General features: G+C 39.6%; 1 protein-coding gene and 1 long non-coding RNA gene across 2 annotated transcripts in view; both read right to left on the reverse strand.

The window, feature by feature from the left end:
- Positions 1–3,597: 3,597 nt before the first annotated feature.
- Positions 3,598–20,717, reverse strand: part of LOC113898130 — a 32,576-nt gene continuing 15,456 nt past the window's right edge. The window contains exons 2-3 of the long non-coding RNA XR_003512545.1: positions 12,494–12,640; positions 3,598–4,287 (exon numbers count right to left, since the gene is read on the reverse strand). This is a non-coding gene — a long non-coding RNA (uncharacterized LOC113898130). The remainder of the gene's footprint in view (positions 4,288–12,493; positions 12,641–20,717) is intronic.
- On the reverse strand, positions 17,814–18,352 carry LOC113898129 (histone H4-like). The gene has a single exon (XM_027551003.1). The coding sequence runs from the start codon at positions 18,288–18,290 to the stop codon at positions 17,814–17,816; it is 477 nt and encodes a 158-aa protein (XP_027406804.1). The 5' UTR covers positions 18,291–18,352.

Here is a 20,717-nt window from a genome sequence, read left to right on the forward strand (position 1 = left end):
GCCTGTAGCACAGCTGTCACCCTGGGGTCTCCTTTATCACCTTCCAGGATCTCCCTCTGATCTGCTCTTCGGTACATCGTCTCCTTTCCTGGACACCACATCCTCCTCGTTCTTTAGCCTTCTGGTAGCTTCTGGTAACAGTGCACAGGAAGTGAATGTCTGCAGCCTTATATGATTGACATGCTTCTCTTCCGCTCTGCTCCTTGCCGAGAGCCTGGTATAGAACTCTAGGCAGGAAATGATTTTTCCTTGGAAGTCAGGAATGATTGCTGTGCATCGAGTGCTATTGAGAATTCTGATGACGTTCTTGTTCCCAGTCCTGGGTGTGTGACCTGGAAGAATTAGGGTTCTAAAATTTCAGAATAATTGGGGTTTTGCAAGATTTTTTTTTTCTTTTTATGGAGAGGCAAAAATGTGTGGTGATTAGGAGCACAGATTTTAGAGCCAAATTGCTGGGTCTGTCACTTAACTACCTCTCTACTTTGCAAGGTACTCAACTTTTCTATGCCTCTGTTGGCTGTAAAATGAGGTTAATACTAGTACCCCCATCACAGGGTCTTGGGGAGGATAAGAGGAATACTTCAAAATGTATAGAACCATGCTGGGCACAAACGTTCTCTGTAAACACTAGCCATTCTTATTATGTTATTACTATTAACTTATTTCTTTATTGCACTGGTTATTTAGTAGACTATTTTAATTTGGAAACTCAAACTTTCACAGTTGGGACATCTGCTTGTATTATTTCTTTTGTAATTTCCTTTCACTTTCTTCACACTTTTTTCCTGGAATCCTTATTATCAAATTTCCTCAATGTTATATTTCAATCCACCGGCAATCATATTTTAAATATTCAATATTTTTGTCATACTTTTTGAATATGTGTATGTATGTGTGTATATATATATATACATACACACATATGTATATTTATGTATATATAGTATGCATGGATGTATACTATATGTGCTTGTGTGTGTTCACCACTCAGTCGCATCCGACTCTTTGCAACCCCACGGACGGTGACCCACTAGGCTCCTCTGTCCATGGGATTTGTCAGGCAAGAATACTGGAGTGGGTAGCCATTCCCTTCTTCAGAGGGTCTTTCCAACTCAGAGATCGAAACTGGGTCTCCTGCATTGCAGACAGATTCTTTTATGTCTGAGCCACCAGGGAAACACTTACATATGTGTGTCTGTTAGTTGCTCAGTCGTGTCCGACTCTGTGACCCCATGGACTGTAGCCCATCAGACTCCCCTGTCCGTGGGATTTCCCAGGCAAGAATCCTGGAGTGGGTTGCCATTTCCTTCTCCAGGAGATCTTCCCCACCCAGGGATCAAACCTGGGTCTCCTGGATTGCAGACAGATTCTTTACCATCTGAGCCACCAGGGAAGCCCTACCCTTTTGTATACTATATATGTATTATATATGTATGCGTAGTATATTATATATATATATGTGTGTGTGTGTGTGTGTAAAGCTTTTGAACTTTCCAGGTGTCTCAGTGGGTAAAAAATCTGCCTGCAGTGGGGGAGATGTAGGAGACAAGGATTCCACTCCTGGGTTGGGAAGAGCCCCTGGAGGAGGGCATAGCCACCTGTTCCAGTATTCATGGCTAAAGAATCCCAAGGACAGAGGAGCCTGGCAGGCTAAAGTCTATAGGGTCTCAAAGAGTAGGATGCTACTGAAGTAACTAAGTGCATATAAAGTTTTTAAATGAATTTAGTATTTTGTCTTTTCTTCCTGAAGATATTTCTTAAAAGGTTTATTTTTATTGTCAAAATTTATTGCTGCTTTTTTTTTTTTTCTATTTTGTTGAAGGCTTTTCTTTGGTGATTCTTGAATGTCTATTCATACTAAAAGTAAGGCTGTTAAGCTCTAGGACTTGTCAACCAGTGAGCTTTGTTGCAGGGAGACTGGGTCAGAGTTGAATCCCCTGAAGAGACAGGTGGGCCCCTGTAAATGTCAGTTTCTGTAGATCTTTGTCTTTGAGCTGGTCAGTGTTTTCTAGTCTCTTGCCTGGGAGTATAGTGTGGCTATAGTGTTCTGGGAGCTAAGATGTGGCAGGAAAGGAAGGGAAATGTTTTTCATGTAGATTCTCGCACAATCCTCTTGCTTTTAACACATGGGACCTAATTAAACTTAAAAACTTTTGCATAGTAAGGGAAACCATAAACAAAACAAAAAGACAATCTACAGATTGGGAGAAAATACTTGCAAGTGATGTAACTGACAAGGGATTCATTTCCAAAGTAAACAAATAGCTCATGCAGTTCAATATCAAAAAATCAAACAATCCAACTGAAAAACTGGCAGTAGACCTAAGTAGACATTTCTGCAAAGAAGACATACTGCTGGCCAATAGATATATGAAAAGATGCTCAATATTGTTAATGATCAGAGAAATGCAAATCAAAACTACAATGAGGTATCACTTCACACTGGTCAGAATGGCTGCCATCAAAAAGTCTACAAATAATAAATGCTGAAGAGGGTGTGGAGAAAACGGAACCCTCTGACACTGTTGGTGGGAATGTAAATTGGTGCAGCTACAATGGAAAAATAATATGGAGGTTCCTTACAAAGTTAAAACTAGATCCAGCAATCCCATTCCTGGGAATATACCCAGAAAAGATGAAAACTCTAATTTGAAAAGATATACACACCCCAAAGTCATTGCAAAGCTATTTACAATAGCCAAGACATGGAAGCAACCTGAATATCCATTGATAGATGAGTGGATAAAGAAGATGTGGTACACATATACAATGGAATATTAACATTACTCTGCAATAAAAAGAATTAAATAATACCATTGGCAACAACAAGGATGAACCTAGAGATCATTATAACAAGTAAAGTAAGTCTGAGAAAGACAAATACCATATAATATCACTTTTATGTGGAATCTTACAAAATGATACAAATGAACTCATTTACAAAACAGAAATATTAACAAATTCACAAACATAGAAAACAAGCTTACAGTTACCAAAAGGGAAAGGGTGAGAAGGGATAAATTAGGAGTCTGAGATTAACATACATATACTACTTATAAAGTAGATAAACAACAAGGCTCTACTGTGTAGCACAGGGAACTATACTCAATATCTTGTAATAAACTATAAGAGAAAAGAATCTGAAAGAGAATGAAAAAAATATATATGTATATGCATAACTGAATCACTTTGTTGTATATCTAAAACACAGTAAATCAACTATAGTTCAAAAAAAAAAAAAGTCCCCCTTGGATGTGAGAATTGGATTATAAAGAAAGCTGAGTGCCAAAAAATTGATGCTTTTGAACTGTGGTGTTGGAGAAGACTCTTGAGAGTCCCTTGGACTGCAAGGAGATTCAACCAGTCCATCCTAAAGGAGACCAGTCCTGACTATTCATTGGAAGGACTGATGCTGAAGCTGAAACTCCAATACTTTGGCCACCTGATGTGAAGAACCAACTCACTGGAAAAGACCCTGATGCTGGGAAAGATTGAAGGCAGGAGGAGAAGGGGACAACAGGGGATAAGATGGTTGGATGGCATCACCGATGCTATGGACATGAGTTAGAGTAGGCTCTGGGAGTTGGTGATGGACAGGGAACCTGGCATGCTGTAGTCCATGGGGTCACAAAGAGTCGGACATGACTGAGCTACTTGTACTGAACCCTTGTTTCTAAAATGGTGTCTCCTGGGTTCAATCTCTCCACCCTCTCTAGGATGGATGTAGGTTTTGTGGGGTCTCAAGCTTACATCATTTGGAGGACCCTCTTCTGGACAAATATAAAATTATGAAGCACAATTACATAGAAGGCCTTGGAAGGGACCCGGGTGTGGGCAGCCCCAGGCCTAGGCTTTAGTAGCCTCAGGATCAGGCTGGATCTGCATCCTGCCTTCTCCCAGACGCTGGAGGGATATGCCTGATGTTACTGGCTGCAGAGGGCATCTGGAGTCTTATTGTCACTTACTGTCGTTCAACTGATTCTTTTTAGCTCCATCCCGCACCCTGGTTCTTCAGGGATAACCAGTGTCTTCGTATCTTGGAGCTTCAAGGTATTTATGGTTCAGCTGGTCCCCTTCTTGTGGCGGGGTGTGGGCGGGGGGGCATCTCTCACTGCAGGCATTTGGGCTTCTGTTTCTCTGCAGAGCTAAATCTCACCATTCAGTCGTGTACTTTCCACCTTCTAGAACCACGTGGCTGTCTCTTGGCTGCTATTATTACCTACCTTGTTCTCTTTGTCATAGTGGGTTTATTCCTTTTTTCATTCCACTGCTGCCATTGATGAGGAGCTTTAGGAGAGTACAGAAATAAACAGGCTCAATTTGCTATGTTTAATCGAAAGTCTTATTCTGACCTCAGATAATTTATATTTGTCATTAACACTACTGTTGTATTTTATTCATTCAAGTAAGTCAGGTGGTGCTAGTCGTAAAGAACCTGCCTGCCAATGCAGGAGATGTAAGAGACCTGGGTTTGATCCCTGGGTTGGGAAGAGCTCCTGGAGGAGGAAATGGCAACCCACTCCAGTATTCTTGCCTGGAGAATTTCATATACAGAGGAGTCTATTGGACTACAGTCCATAGGGCTGAAAAGGGTACGACACGACTCAAGCGACTTAGCACACATGCACACATTCTAAAACTAAACATTTGCTATACTGTACATTTGAAACATAAATGCTTCCATGTTCTCATAATCTGGTACATTCTGAGACAATAAATGAGGCTAGTGTGTGGATTAATCAAACTGAATATTCTGTAAAGGAGAATATACCAGAAAATGTCTACAATTTTTTAAAACAAAATATTAATAAAGGAGTCTATAAAATCCTTATGTTTTATGAAAAAATATTTAGTCTAGTTTATTCTTCTAGATGGTGTTCAATAAATGTTTGTTAAACAAATAAATGCTCCCAGAAATAGTCCATCTCATCCACTCAGATGACTTCATTTCTATTTAAACGCTTCCTTTTCCAAACGACTCTCCAAACTCTTGGTGAATGAAATGTAGAAATATTTATGGTTAGTTTTCCCACACTATGCTCCTTGGAATCTCAAATTTGCAAGAATACTTTAAGAAAATCATGTGGGGCCAAGAACATTTTATAAACTCTAAGTTCAACAAATTTCTTTACATTAAGGACTCCTTAGGGTCTTAACTATGTTAATATGAATTGTGAATCCTTTAGAGGGGGATCATGATAAGTATTTCTCAAATTTATTTCTTACCAATCCCATTTAGACAGCATACGATTTATTCCTTCCAGAGAAAATTGCATCAAAATACAGATTAGAACATTTTTTGTCAATAGTGAAAGTGAAGCTGCTCAGTCTGACTCTTTGCAACACCACGGACTATAGACTGCCAGGCTCCTCCACCCGTGTGTCAACAGTGGGTTTCCTAATTTTGGACCTGGAAAAGACCTCCTTTTCATCCTGAGGAGGAGGTATTTTTCCTCCCATGCCAACTCTATTCTAGATCTTAATCCCTCAGCATTACCTCGCCTTAAAACTCTCTGGAATATCAGACTGACTGTCTTCCCACAGGATCTAAACGATGCAGAGTGAAATAAAGCCTGTGTCAGAGAACCCTTGATAAGAGTTATTGGGGGAAAAAGCAGAAATGAACAGAGGATAACAGTGAGGTGGCCTCCCAGGTGACACTAGCGGTAAGGAATCTGCCTGCCAAGGCAGAGGCATAAGAGACCCAGGTTCAATCCCTGGGTCAGGAAGATCCCCTGGAGGAAGGCATGGCAACCCACTCCAGTATTCTTGCCTGAAAGATTCCATGGACAGAAGAGCCTGGCAGCCTGTAGGCCATGGAGTCATAGAGTCGGACGCAACTGAGAGCAGCACTATGTATGCATTTCTTTTACACAAAGGTGTTCTGTACTCTGCTCTTTACCTTGTTTTGAGAAAATCAGGTAAAAACCTAATATATCTTGGAGATTTTTATAGATTGAATTGGGTCCACCAAAAGACATGCTGAACTCCTAACCCCCAGTATCTTAGAAAGTGACCTTATTTGGAAATAAAGTCATTGTAGATGTAAATAAAGTTAAGATGAGGTCACAGTGGAGTAGATTAGCCCTTAATCCAATGTGACTGGTGTCCTTACAGTAGGAGGACGTACATGCACGGTGACACTGTGATGTGGTGACTGACATCAGAGGCAGACAAGGGAGTGATGTGGCTGCAAGCTGAGGCATGCCAGGGCTTTGCTACAAATAATCACCAGAAGCTAAGATCAGGCAAGGCACCATTTTCTAAGTTTCAGAGGGAGCAGGGCCCTGCCAACACCTTGATTTTGGAACTTGTAGCATCCAGAACTGTGAACAATACCTTTCCATTGTTTTAAGCCACAGTTTGTACCTCTTTTTCCCAACAGTCCTAGATCTTTCCAAATCAATGGAGAGATGCTTCATTCTATTTGACACGTATATAGTATTTAACTGCATGGCTGGACAATGATTTTTTTTTTAATTTCATTTATTTCATTCATTAGGCCATGTAGCATGGTTTGTGGAATCTTAGTTTCCTGACCAGGGATTGAACCCAGGCCATAGCAATGAAAGCACCAAGTCCTAATCACTTAACCGCCAGGGAATTTATTTATTTAGCTCTCTACTGACAAACATTTCAGTGTTTAACTTTGTCATTAGAAACAACACAAAGCAAATAACTATATATATATATATTAATATATTTATAAAACATAACTTATTATAACTTACAGCTATATTAACATATAATATATTATATATAGTATACTATAGTATAATAGAGCTTCCCTGGTGGCTCAGATGGTAAAGAATCTGTCTGCAAGACAGGAGACCTGAGTTCAATCCCTGGGTCTGGAAGATCTCCTGCAGAAGGGAGTGGCTACCCCCTCCAGTATTCCTTGCCTGGAGAATTCCATGAACAGAGGAGCCTGGCGGGCTACTGTCCATGGGGTTGCAAAGAGTAGGATATGACTGAGTGAATTTCACAACACGATAGTATAGTATAGTTATGTTAATAACTATATATTAACATATAACTATATACACCATATACTATAGTATGTGTGTGTGTATATATATATATATATATATATATATATATAAAATTATATATGTCATTTCAAACAAATGTGAGACTATCCTGAGATAAACGCACAGGAGTGGTGGATACTTAAACTGAAATAAGATGTTTTGTACATTAACAAGTAAGAAATTATTATGACTTGAATAACCTTAAGTTTCCACAAACAGAGAGTATAATAAAATGGTGCTTAAGCCAATAACGATGCTAAATGGCATAGCTTTGTCCTGACTTCTCCCCCATCTCTCTCCCTAACTGTCCCCCTGCTGTGTGACCTTTCAGACAAGCCTCCTTTCTTTTCTCTGGATCTCTGCTGCACTTGAATTTTCAGGGTTTTTTTTCTTTTTTTTAAATTGTTGTATACTTGATTTACAACACCATGTTAATTTCTACTGTATTGCAAAGTGATTCAGATTTATATGTATATTCACACACACACACACATATATATTCTTTTATATATTCTTTTTCATTGTGGTTTATCACATGATATTGACTATATCCCTGAGCTATAGTAGAATCTTGTTGTTTGAGTTTTTAGTACTTTAATGTTTAATTTTTAAAATAAAATTTAATATTTAATATTTTAAGGTAGATATGAGAAGAAAATTACAAAAAAACTTATGAGAGTAATTGCCCTATATAAAGACAGGAATTTCCATGTTTTTGCCTGCTTTGGTTACTTTATTATGCCCTTCATCCACACTCTATCCTCACTAACACACACACAGACACACACAGCTGCATTGGGTAGTGTCTATTTCTCACACTTGTCGTCATGGATTTAGTAGTTTCTTACTGTCTCCTTTATATTTGCCACAATAGTTAGCTTACTGTCTTTTCCACAGATGTTACTACCTGACTTATAAGTATCTACCCAGTGCTTTCGTATGCTAAATTTTTAATCAGTGAAAATTCTCTATCTCCTAAAGGCAGCCTGAAGATTTACTTTTATGGAGTACAGTTTCTGTGAACCTCATTCTTCCTCTTTCTTCTTTTCTCAGAACAGAATAATGGTTGGGGATACATATTTTTAACCAACATATTTTAAATAATCAGTACAAGATACATTTAATTGTCACAGCTAATCCATGCTGCTGCTGCTGCTAAGTCGCTTCAGTCGTGTCCGACTCTGCGTGACCCCATAGATGGCAGCCCACCAGGCTCCCGTCCCTGGGATTCTCCAGGCAAGAACACTGGAGTGGGTTGCCATTGCCTTCTTCAATGCATGAAAGTGAAACGTGAAAGTGAAGTCACTCAGTCATGTCCGACTCTTAGTGACCCCATGGAACGCAGCCTACCAGGCTCCTCTGTCCATGGGATTTTCCAGGCAAGAGTACTGGAGTGGGGTGCCATTGCCTTCTCCCAATCCATGAAGAGAGCCCCATAAAGTAAGGAGGTAATTTACCTTTATTTCCTAAATCATGAAAGCTTTTCTTTCTAGAAAGGGTTTAGGATTGGGACTCTGGTAATGTGGTTATTATTCTTAGTATCCTCAGCCATGTTACCTGCCAAGAATCGTTGGAGCTAAGAGTAGGCTGTTTATATGATATAATTGGTAAAGTGCTGGGAAGAGGCCTAAGTCTTCACAGGTCTCCCCTAGAGCATTCCAAAGTACTTATATTCCTACCTTCAGCATCAAAGCTTTCTCTTCCTCAAATGTAAATAGCCTGAAGGGATATCATAATAAACCATTATCAGAAATCAGCAACTCAGTCGGAATGGGTCTTTTAGATTCTTTTCCTGATAAGACTAGTTGGCCAAGAAGAAAGTGAGAATTCAGTCAAAACGTTTTCACTGAAGTGAGCTGAGTCCTGTGTTATTGCTGTCGTCATGAGAGAGAAAAGGCTGGCCAGTTACACGGCCCCCATCACTCTCTCCACTGACCAGGAGACTAGAGCTCTTTTGTAAAGAGGAACTACCGGGATTGGAGAGATCTAGGGAACTGGGTTACAAGGATCTTCTTCACTTGCGTGCAGGGTCAAATGGATCATGAAAAGGTAGCTGTTAAGTTCTTCTAAAGTTTCAGCATGACAAGTTGATGATTCTGGTAAAGCTCAAAATGGCATCTGGCAGTCAGAATGGTTCATCACATTTTTAAAAACATAATAATTTTGGAAGCGCCTGTTTTTGAACCAAGCTGTGTAGTGAGATCAAAGTATTCTGTACTCTGCTCAGTTTTCCCTTCTCCCCACTTCTTTGATCATGTGGGTCTACCGGTCTCCATCTACTACCAGGGGCTATTTGACTTCCTTGATGAATATTTATGGATAACAAAGTAGTCACTGTTTTCCACCGGGTCTTACTGATGCTAATTCCCAAACCTGAGATCTACTTGGGGATTGACCGCCTGGTTTGTTGAGATAGACAGGTGTTTGTCTGTCTCTCTTTTCAAGTCTCACATGATTAGAAAAACTGTTGGAAGGAGGTGATCTAGGTAGACCTGCCCAGACTCTCAGCCACATCTTTCAAGAATTTATGTTCATTTCAGAAGCAGTAAAGAATTACAAATTGAAAAACTGAAAGCGCTCCATGGAGGAAATAACTTACTTTGCTTGAAAACAGCCAACAAATTGCAGGTGCTTTCATAAATTAGATTCACCCATCGTTGTTTCAACTCAAGTATTACTTTCTGTTATTGATTTATTGAACTTGTCATATTATCTCTTTGTGAAATTTATCCATTATGAAACAATCTTATCTAAGTAAAGAACTCTCCGCTTCTTACAGTAGTATTTTTATTCAGTTACTGGCCCTTTCTCTTCCACCTAAAAACATGCACAAGCCTCTCTCCATCCTAAAATTTAAAAAAATTCCTTCTTGGTGCAATTTCCTACTCTAGTGAATGGTTCACGTCCCTCTTCTTTATGGTAGACTTCTTGAGAAGCCCTTATGTCCTAACTTCCCATTTTCTCTCTAACTGACTGCAATAGTATCATTAATAATAACAATAGCTAATATTCCTTGAGTGGATGATGTGTGCCAGGCACTGTGCAGCTTATATGTATTATCCAGTTTAAATCTTCCAAGCATCCAATGCAGTAGGTATCATCAGCAGCCCTGTTGATACAGACGAGAAGACAGAGGCTTAGAGGGTGTTTGTGTGTTGCTCACTCAGACAACAGAGTGGGTGGCAACAGAGCAACTCTAGTTTCCTCCTGGAGATGCTGTCTCTATCACTGTTGCAATGCACAATGTGTACTGTCTCTAACAACTTCTTGCAACCAATCATAGCCTAATCATCATATCCACGGGTGTACAGTCTTCATTCTGCTCTTTCTTCCCACAGCAGGTGCCATTGTTGGAACTTTGGACTTTTCTACATCCTTCATTTCTATGATAATGTACAATTGTTGCTTCTACGTTTCTAACTATTTGACTTTCTGATTTGTCCTCCCATTCTCTCTAAAATGTTGGATTTTCCTTCTTCTTTTCAATGTCTCCCTTGGGTGATCTCAATGACTCCTATGTTCTCAGTGATCAGCTCAGTTCAAATTCCACTGTCCCTTTCTCCTGAACTCCAGGTTCATCTGTACTTACAGGTACTAGAAATACACAAGTCAAATTTCATTATGTTTCCTTTAAAGCCTGTTTCTCCCTCTGCATTTCCTCCATCATTTAAAACATAGATTATCTAACACACAAGCTGAAGAATGGGGGAAAGGTTTTCTTTTTTTTTTTACATTTATTTCTTTTTCACGCCTGCATTTAATTGGTTACTATATCCTGTGTATTCTGAGTTTTTAATTTAAAAATTTGTCCATTCATTTCCATTACCATTCCTGCTGCTTTAACTCAGACTCTTACCCTATATTATCCCTTTTGAGGTCAAGTATTGTGTGTTGTACTTCATAGCAGTCCCTACAATAGCTAGCCCAATTTTGTACACAGATATAGATTATCAGGCACTTGTTCAATGATAAAGTGAAAAAAAAGTGAAAGTGAAGTTGCTCATTCATGTCTGACTCTTTGCAACCCCATGGACTGTAGCTCACCAGGCTCTTCCATCTATGGAATTTTCCAGGCAAGAGTATTGGAGTGGGTTGCCATTTCCTTTTCCAGGGGATCTTCCTGGAAGATCTTCCAGGGGATGAAACCTGGGTCTCCCGCATTGCAGGCAGACGCTTTACTGTCTGAGCCACCAGGGATAGATGAATATCTATTCAACACTTAACATTTCATGAAGATTATTCTACTGTCTAATATTTACATAGAACTTGCTTTCATCAGACATGATTCGAAATACTTTAGCTGTATTACCTTAGCTAATCTTCACAAATTTATTCTGAAGTAGGTACAATTATTATGCCTGTTTTATAGATGCGGAAACAGAGAGAGGAACTGACTTGCTCAAGTTTATACAGCTAATAAATGGCAGAGCTGGAGTAAGATCACAGTCTGGCTTCAAATTCATGCTGTTAGCCATTGTTCTTCCTTGTTTTAGTTGCTAAGTCATGTCCAACTCTTTTGTGACTTCATGAACTGTAGACGCCAGGCTCCTCTGTCCATGGGATTTCCCAGGCAAGAACACTGGAGTGGGTTCATAGTTCCTACTCCAGGGGATTTCCCAACCCAGGGATTGAATCCAAGTCTCCTGCTTGGCAGGTGGATTCTTTACCACTGAGCCACCAGGGAAGCCCATTGTACTTTCTTATGCTTCCCTTTGTTCTGCTTCTGTGTATCAGACTGAGATCCCTATTATTTTCCATTAATAATTTTGATTTTTTTGTCCACTTCCTGTTAGATCTGATTAGACTGTCATTATTTTTATACTGCAATTTGGCTGACAGAGAGCTTTTTCTTAGATTCAGGAAAGTGTCAGTAATGTCATTTTCTTGTTCACTGGCTTTTATAGATCAGCAGTATTTTCATTATGAAATTTCCTTGCAAAATCTTTTCAACAAGTGGGAAGCCGCTGTAGAGCACAGGGAGCTCAGCTCTGTGATTTGTGATGACCTACAGGTGTGGAATGGGGGTGGAAGGGAGGCTCAAGAGAGAGGGGATATATGTATACTTACAGCCGATTCCCATTGTTGTACAGCAGAAACAAATGCAACATTGTAATGCAATTATACTCCAATTAAAAACTAAATTAAAAGGGAATCTTTCAGAAATAGAAACTAGTCTACTGCAGCCAGCCAATGAAAATATAACATCCAATAGAAAAGAAAAATCTTTTCAAAAGGGGTATGCATTATATGAGTGCTCGTTAACTATAGCATGTAGTACATACGTTCATTTCCCTGACTTCTTGGGTTCCCTCAAGGGAAGGACTAAGTGCAAGTCATTTTCTGGGGAGCTGACCCTCGGAAGCACAGGGAGGGAGCAACGCAGTGAGATACAGGGTGTGATAATGATGCCGCTCTGGGCTCAACCCCAATAGTGACCTTCAGAGAAGCCAGGTGAGATATACCTCAGAATCCCGTGCCTGGATGCAGTGTGGCTGTGGCACTTAGACACCAACTTCCAGTCCCCGAGGGTTGATGGATGTCCCTGGCTGCTTTCCATCCCCTTGACTCCTGGGTTGCCACTATCTTTGGCAGAGCAAACTCCTGTGGTGCTGGAGAACCGGGAGGAAGAAGAGAGACATTGGTGGTGCTAGAGGTGGGAAGTTTTTAGATGGCTGCCAACTGCATCTAAGGTGAACTCAGGTGGGTCTGGCAGGTATGGGGCATGGTACCTACAGTCTCTGCTACACCTGGTGAAAGTGAAGTTGCTCAGTCGTGTCCGACTCTTTGTGACCCTGTGGACTGTAGTTTACCAGGTTCCTCTGTCCATGGGATTTTCCAGGCAAGAATACTGGAGTGGGTTGCCATTTCCTTCTCCAGGAGATCTTCCTGACCCAGGGATTGAACCCAGGTCTCCCACATTGTAGGCAGACGCTTTACCCTCTGAACCACCAGGGAAGTCTAAACCCTAACCTTCTCCATTTGGTGAAGGTCAGGATTAAGGTCAGGATTAGGACACTCTGATAAACTGAAAGGATTAGGACACTCTGATGAAGCAAACTAAGAAAGGAGGGCGCCAGCATCTATTTCTTCCTTTCTTTCCTCAGGATGTATTGAGTACCATATTTTGGCAATCATGTATTAAACATTAGCAGTAAAGTATAATTTCTTTAACATTTTTGGGCTTCCCAGGTGGTGTTGGTGGTAAAGAACCCACCTGCAATGCAGGAGACAGAAAGAGACACAGGTTCAATCCCTGGGTTGGGAAGATTCCCTGGAGGAGGGCACGGCAATTCTAGTATTCCTGCCTGGAGACTCCCATGGACAGAAGAGCCTGGCAGGCTGCAGTCCATGGGTTTGCAAAGAGTTGGACACGACTGAAGCTACTTAGCACACATGCAATATTTCCTTTCCACATTTAGAAGAGTATCTCGTCTGTCTCTTGGGAGCCTGCCAGGTGTTACAGGCTCCAGCAGCCTTTGTGCTTCCAATGCAAAACTGTGGGTTTCTGCATACTCTTCAAGGACAAGTGTCAGAATATTCTGGAGACCTCTGGAGGGCGCTGAAACACCAAGGAGCCCTCTTACAAGAAGTGTTGCAGGGAGCTGCTGACTATTCAAGAAAATGAACTAGAGGAAGATGATGATACCTTATTTACATATATGTTGATCTATAGGACATGTTTCAATATTATGTCATTGATGTATATAATCACGGTGAAACTAAAATTTTCTCTAAACACATTTTTGGCATTGTAACAATTCTATACTTGAATTTAAGAAAAATTAATTGAATAATCTGACATTCTAATGACATTGATTAGGTAACTCCTATATGCCAAATCTCTGTAAAAAGTGGTATGAGTTATAAAAAGGTGAGTGAAAGTCAGTGTCTTACTTACAATACATTAGAAGGAGTGAACATTACATATAAGCAACCATAAAGCAAGGTGGAAAGTGATAAGATCCATAAAAAAAAATACCATGAGCTGTGAAAATTCTAAGATAGAAAAATTATTTCTGCACCAAGCAATCTATTATTTCTTATGGTAATATTAATAGCTAAGCCTAGCCCAAATGTCCTGGAAATTTCATTAAATGTGGCCTACTTGCTGGCCCACTTGCCAGCCCGCTAGTTGGAGTTTAATAATAAGCAGACTTGGGCTTAGAAAAGACAGACAGGTCCCAGATGGGCCTTTAACTCAGTGATAACTGCACTGGTCTCTAAAAATGCTCTCAAGAGGAAAAGCAAAGTCCTTCTCTAATTCTTAATTATAAAAAAATCTAACATCATGTGGTCTGCTTTTAAGCCACAAACTTTTAGGTATACAAAAGGAACACTGGAAATAAAAATTGTGCGTTATTTGTATTGACAAAACTATTGTTGAGTTTTCTTGACCATGAAAACATTTTTCTCAACAAAGCTTTTATCATAAAATAGAACTGTTAGGTGTTTTTTTTCTTAACCAAAAGTCAATTTTTTAATGAAATTATGCACATGAAAGAGTCTATAACAGATATTTTAATAGAAAACCAAGTTCAGCAAAACTATTGAGAATTACAGTAAATAATATTTCATGCTCAAATAAGTAGGAACTCAGTATTTTTCATATTGGGTACAACTTGTGATCACTAAGTATATTTTTTCATTCTGTCCAAAGACTAAAAAAAAAATGTTATAATGAATTGCCTGTGATAACATCTATTCATTACATTATCCACATACAGCATGTATTAGACAGGTCTTTAAAAACGCATTTCAGTCACAGTCTCCAAATTAGTATTTACATATAATTATATCGGAGAAGGCAACGGCAACCCACTCCAGTACTCTTCCCTGGAAAATCCCATGGACGGAGGAGCCTGGTAAGCTGCAGTCATGGGGTCCCTAAGAGTTGGACACGACTGTGCAACTTCGTTTTCACTTTTCACTTTCATGCATTGGAGAAGGAAATGGCAACCCACTCTAGTGTTATTGCCTGGAGAATCCCAGGGACGGGGAAGCCTGGTGGGCTGCTGTCTCTGGGGTTGCACAGAGTCGGACACGACTGAAGCGACTTAGCAGCAGCAGCAGCAGCAGCATACAAGGTTATGGGAGGAACTTGCGGCTCAGATGGTAAGGAGTCCACCTGCAATGAAGGAGACCCGGGTTCAATCCCTGGGTCAGGAAGATCCCCTTGACAAGGGAATGGCAACCCACTCCAGTATTCCTGTCTGGAGAATTCCATGGACAGAGGAGTCTGGTGGGCTACAGTCTATGGGGTCAGAAAGAGTTGGACTCAACTGAGCGACTTACACTTTTACTTTCATGCATAGTTATATTTAATTAAATATAATTACAATTTCATATTTCATTATGTGAACCTGATAAGTGACTTTCCTGGTGGCGCAGTGGATAAGAATCCGCCTGCCAATGCAGAGGACATGGGTTCAATCCCTGGTTCGGGCAGATTCCACACACCGCAAAGCAACTAAGTCCAGAGAACCACAAATATGGAGTCTGTTCCCTAGAGCCTGTAAGCTACAGCTCCTGAAGCCTGCATGCTTAGAGCCTGTGCTCTGCTTCAAGAGGAGCCATTGCAATGAGAAGCCTGCACTCTGCAGCGAGGAATAGCCACCCCCACTCACTGCCACTAGAGAAAGCCCACAGAAAGCAATGAAGACCCAGTGCAGCCAAAAATAAACAAATAAATAAAATTATTAAAAAAAACTTCTCCTAACACCCAAATATGGAAGTATCAAGCTAAATTCCATTGTTTGATACAATGAATATTGCAATAGTGAATGTATATCTTGCAATAGTGAATGTATATCATGGGAAGTCTATTATTATTTTTTAACATTTTTTTCCCCCATGGAGTACTTGTTTTCCTTTAGGAAAAACAGTAAGAGAAAGATCAGTTTGCATGAAAAGCGATGTTATATAATCTCTAAAGCTTTTTCTGAAAACTTAAAAAATTATTCTAAAAGTCCTATTAGTTAGGAAGCCATCAGATTGATCATTTAGGTACTTCAAACTACACTAAGATTAAAGTAGATGATTGAGAACTTGTAATTAGTTTGTAATTCATCCATCCATCCAGCCCTTCGATAAGTGCTTTCCTTGACACTGAAGATACAAAGAAGGAAGGACTATAGTCTGATGTAAAAGTCCACCATGTAAACAAATAATTATCATACATGAGGAGTCATAACTTGCTGGGTATTGCAGAGGACGGGTCAGTACATGCTATTTGAGGCCAACATGTGTCAAGAAGAAGCTGGTGTTAAGCCAAGTATGAGAGAATAAATCTGAGTTTACCAGGCAGGTGTAGAAAATGTGTGTGTGGAAAGTCCTCTGAGCAGAGTGTTGAATGCTCAGAAAATAGAAAGAAAAAAAAATATGACAGTTTTCAGTTCAGTTCAGTCACTCAGTCATGTCCGACTCTGTGCGACCCCATGAATCGCAGCACGCCAGGCCTCCCTGTCCATCACCAACTCCCGGAGTTCACTCAAACTCATGTCCATCGAGTCAGTGATGCCATCCAACCATCTCATGCTCTGTCGTCCCCTTCTCCTCCTGCCCCCAATCCCTCCCAGCATCAGAGTCTTTTCCAATGAGTCAACTTTTGGCATGAGGTGGCCAAAGTACTGGAGTTTCAGCTTTAGCACCATTCCTTCCAAAGAAATCCCAGGTTTAGGGAACCATAAACTGAACGGTATTGCAGGAGAATGGAATACAAGGAGTAGTTTCAGGCAAGTGGTGTGAGAGGCTTCAGTATTATACTACAGGTCCATTATCTTACTCTGGAGGTAAGGAGCAGAGTAATTAGGGCATTGAGCAGGAAATGAACTGCTCAGAATTTTGCCTTTCGAAAGACCTCACCTGTGATAGTGTGAAGGGTAAGTTAGAAAACAGACAGACTGGAAGTACTGGTTTTTGTACATGTATTTCTACTCTCTATATGAAATGTCTTCGGTCCTTCCAGATCCACCTATATTCACATCAGGTCCTTTAATCTGTGAGATTGGAAGTTTTACACTTCCACAATTTCTCCCAGGACTCTCTTATTTATGGTCATTATTATGTCTGAAACTTACTTGCCCAATGGTGTTTCTTTTTAATTAAAAAATTTTGCTATTATTTTAACAGTTTTGAGATATAATTTACATACTAAATAATCTATTTAAAATGCTAACTTAATTTTTTTGGATACTCACAGAGTTACGAAGCCATCACCAAAATCAAATCAATTTTAGAACATTTCCATCACTTCCCCAAAGGAATCCGTATGCATTAGCAGACACTCCCTATTTCCCCCACTACCAGTTCTAGCTTTTGGCAACCACTCATCTACTTTCTGTCTCTATAGATATGCCTACACTTGATATTTCATAAAAATGGAATCATACAATATGTGACCCCTTTTGACTACATTTTTAATATAGCATGATATTTATGATTCATTCATGTTATAGCATGTGTTAGTCTTTCATTTTTATTGTCAAATAATATATCATTTATTGACATGTTTATTGTCAAATAATGTACCATGAAAATATTGACATTATTATAAAGAAATATGACTTTCACTTTTCACACTCCTACAATACTTGTTTATAATTTACCAGTTGTTAAAGATTTGGGAACAATGTCCAAACACTGTTCAAAGTGTGAAAACACTTTTTGGCTAGTATGCCTAACGCTGCTATGAACATTCATTTATGAATTTTCTTTTTTTTTTTTTTTTGTGGCCCTAAAAAGGGCCTTTGAGATTGTCGTCACACACAGCACAGGGGCAGCAGCTCAACCTCCGAAGCCGTAGAGGGTGTGCCCCTGCCGCTTTAGCGCGTAGACCACGTCCATGGCAGTGACCGTCTTGCGCTTGGCGTGCTCTGTGTAGGTGACCGCATTCCGAATAACATTCTCCAGAAACACCTTCAACACGCCTCGGGTCTCCTCGTAAATGAGGCCGGAAATGCGTTTGACTCCCCAACGCCGAGCAAGGCGCCGAATGGCGGGCTTGGTGATACCTTGGATGTTCTCTCTCAAGACTTTGCGGTGGCGCTTGGCACCACCCTTGCCTAAGCCTTTGCCGCCTTTTCCTCTTCCAGACATGACTGAGCTGGTCAGAAAACCTCTCCATTTATGAATTTTCATGGGGACATATGTATTCCTTTCTCTTGGGTATTTACCTAAGGGTGCAATTGCTGAGTCACGTGATGACCTTTTACTCAACATTTTGAGGAGCTGCCAAACTGTTTTGCACAGCAGCTGCATCATTTAACGTTCCCACCAGCAGTGTCCAAGGGCTCCAGTTTCTCTAAATCCTCACCAACGCTTGTCATTACTTGTCTTTCTGAGTACAGTCATCCTAGTGGGCTGGAAGCATTATCTCACTGTGCTTTTATTTTGCATTTTCCTAATAGCCAATGACACTGAGCCTCTTCTCAAGGGCTTATTGGCTATCTGTATATCTTCTTTCGGAGAAGGCAATGGCACCCCCCTCCCGGTACTCTTGTCTGGAAAATCCCATGGACGGAGGAGCCTGGTAGGCTGCAGTCCATGGGGTCGCTAAGAGCCGGACATGGCTGAGTGACTTCACTTTTACTTTTCACTTGCCAGGAATGTCAATTCAGATATTTTGCTCATTTAAAAAGCAGGTTTGTCTTTTTGTTGCTGAGTTGTAAGAGTTCCTTGCATATTCCAGATATAAATCTGTTATCAGATACATGATTTATATACATTTTCTTCCATTCTGGGAGTTATTGTCTCAATTTCTTGGTAGTGTTCTTTGAATCATAAAAGTGTTTAGTTTTGATGAAATTTGATAGATTTTTTTTTGTTATTAATACTGTTGGTGCTTTTGGTGTCATATCTAAAAGACTTTCCCTAACCCAATGATACAAAGATTTATTCCTATTTTTTTTCTAAGAGTTTTTTAGTTTAATCTCTTATATTTACTTCTGTGATCCTTCTGGAGTTAAATTTTTTTGTATGTAGGTAAAAAGGGAAACCAACTTCAATTCATTTGCATGTGGATATCTAATTGTACCAGTACCATCTGTTGAAAGACAATTCTTTCCCTTTGAATGGTCTTGGCATCCTTGTCAAAAACCAACCAAACTTAAAGGTGAGGGTTTATATACGGACTCTCAGTTCTATTTCACTGATCTATAAATCTATCCTCATGAAATCACCACTCTCTCTTTTTCTTTTTATTGGAGTATAGTTGATTTACAATGTTGTGTTAATTTCTGCTGAACAGCAGAGTGATTCAGATGCACACACACATTCTTTTTTATGTCCTTTTCAATTATGGTTTATCACAGGATATTGAATATAGTTCCCGGTGCTATACAGCAGGACCCTTGTTGTTCATCCGTTCTGTATATATTTGTATCTGCTAATCCCAAACTCCCACTGTCCCTTCCCCACTCTCCTTGGCAACTACAGGTCTGTTTTCTGTGTCTGCATCACCACACTCTCTTGATTAATGCAGTTGCATGATACGACTTGAAGTTGTCAGGTGCCTGAGTCCTCCAACTTTGTTCTTTCTCAAGATCATTTTGGCTATTCTGGGTCTCTTGCATTTTTTAAAATACTTTTAGGATCAACTTGTCAATGTTTGTAAAAATCTCGAATGAGAATTTAATAGGGACTGTTTTGAATGTGCAGATCAACCTGTAGAATACTGTCATCTTACTATTAAGTTTTATGAGCAAGGGATTTCTATCCACTTATTTGGATCTCCTTATTTCAGCAACGTTTTGTAGATTTCCCCATTAACTTTATTGAGATATAATTGAGGTATAAAATTATATATATTTAAAGTATACAATGTGATGATTATATACATAGGTCATGAAATCATTACCACAATCAATTAACACATCCATCAACTTGCATAATTACTTTTTTATGTGTGGTCTATAAGATCTATTCACATACTCACCATGCTGTGATCCTCATAATGTATTCATCTTATAACAGTAAGTTTGTACTCTTTGAATAACATCTCATTTCCACCACTCTCAGACTCTGGCAACCAACATTCTACTCTGTGGGTCTATGAAATACAAACTTTTTTATTCCATATATAAGCAATACCATGTGGTATTTATTTTTTCTGTCTCACTTATTTCACTTAGCATATGCCCTCCCAGGTGTATCTATGTTGTCACAAATGGCAGAATTTACTTTTATTGTATGGCAAATAATAGTCCCTTGTGTACATATACCACATTCTATTTATTTATATGCTGCTGAACAGTTAGACTGTTCACATCTTGGCTACTTGTGAATTATGCTGCGATGATCATGGGAGTGTAAAAATCTCTTTGAGATACTGATTTCATTTTCTTCAACTATATACAAAAAAGCAGAATAGTGGGATCATTTTAATTTTTAAGCTTTAAAAATTTTTTAATTTAAAAATGTTTTTGAGGGAACTCCATATTGTTTTCCACAATGGCTGCACCAATTCTCATTCCCACCTAACAATGTACAAGGGTTTCCTCCTGCACTGTTGGTGGGAATGTGACTTGATGCAGCCACTTTGCAGAATAGTATGAAGGTTCCATAAAAATATAATCTCTAATCATATGATCCTGCAATCTCAATCCTGGGCATATATCTAAAGAAAACTCTTTGAAAAAACACAAGCACCCCAATGTTCAATGCAGCACTATTTGCAATAGCCAAGACATG

Source organism: Bos indicus x Bos taurus, chromosome 9, assembly GCF_003369695.1.
Source record: "Bos indicus x Bos taurus breed Angus x Brahman F1 hybrid chromosome 9, Bos_hybrid_MaternalHap_v2.0, whole genome shotgun sequence".
Classification (NCBI taxonomy): domain Eukaryota; kingdom Metazoa; phylum Chordata; class Mammalia; order Artiodactyla; family Bovidae; genus Bos; species Bos indicus x Bos taurus.

Bases quoted from the DNA above. Each gene is read 5' to 3' on its own strand.
- LOC113898129 (XM_027551003.1), bottom strand. From the start codon at position 18,290: ATGATGCAGCTGCTGTGCAAAACAGTTTGGCAGCTCCTCAAAATGTTG.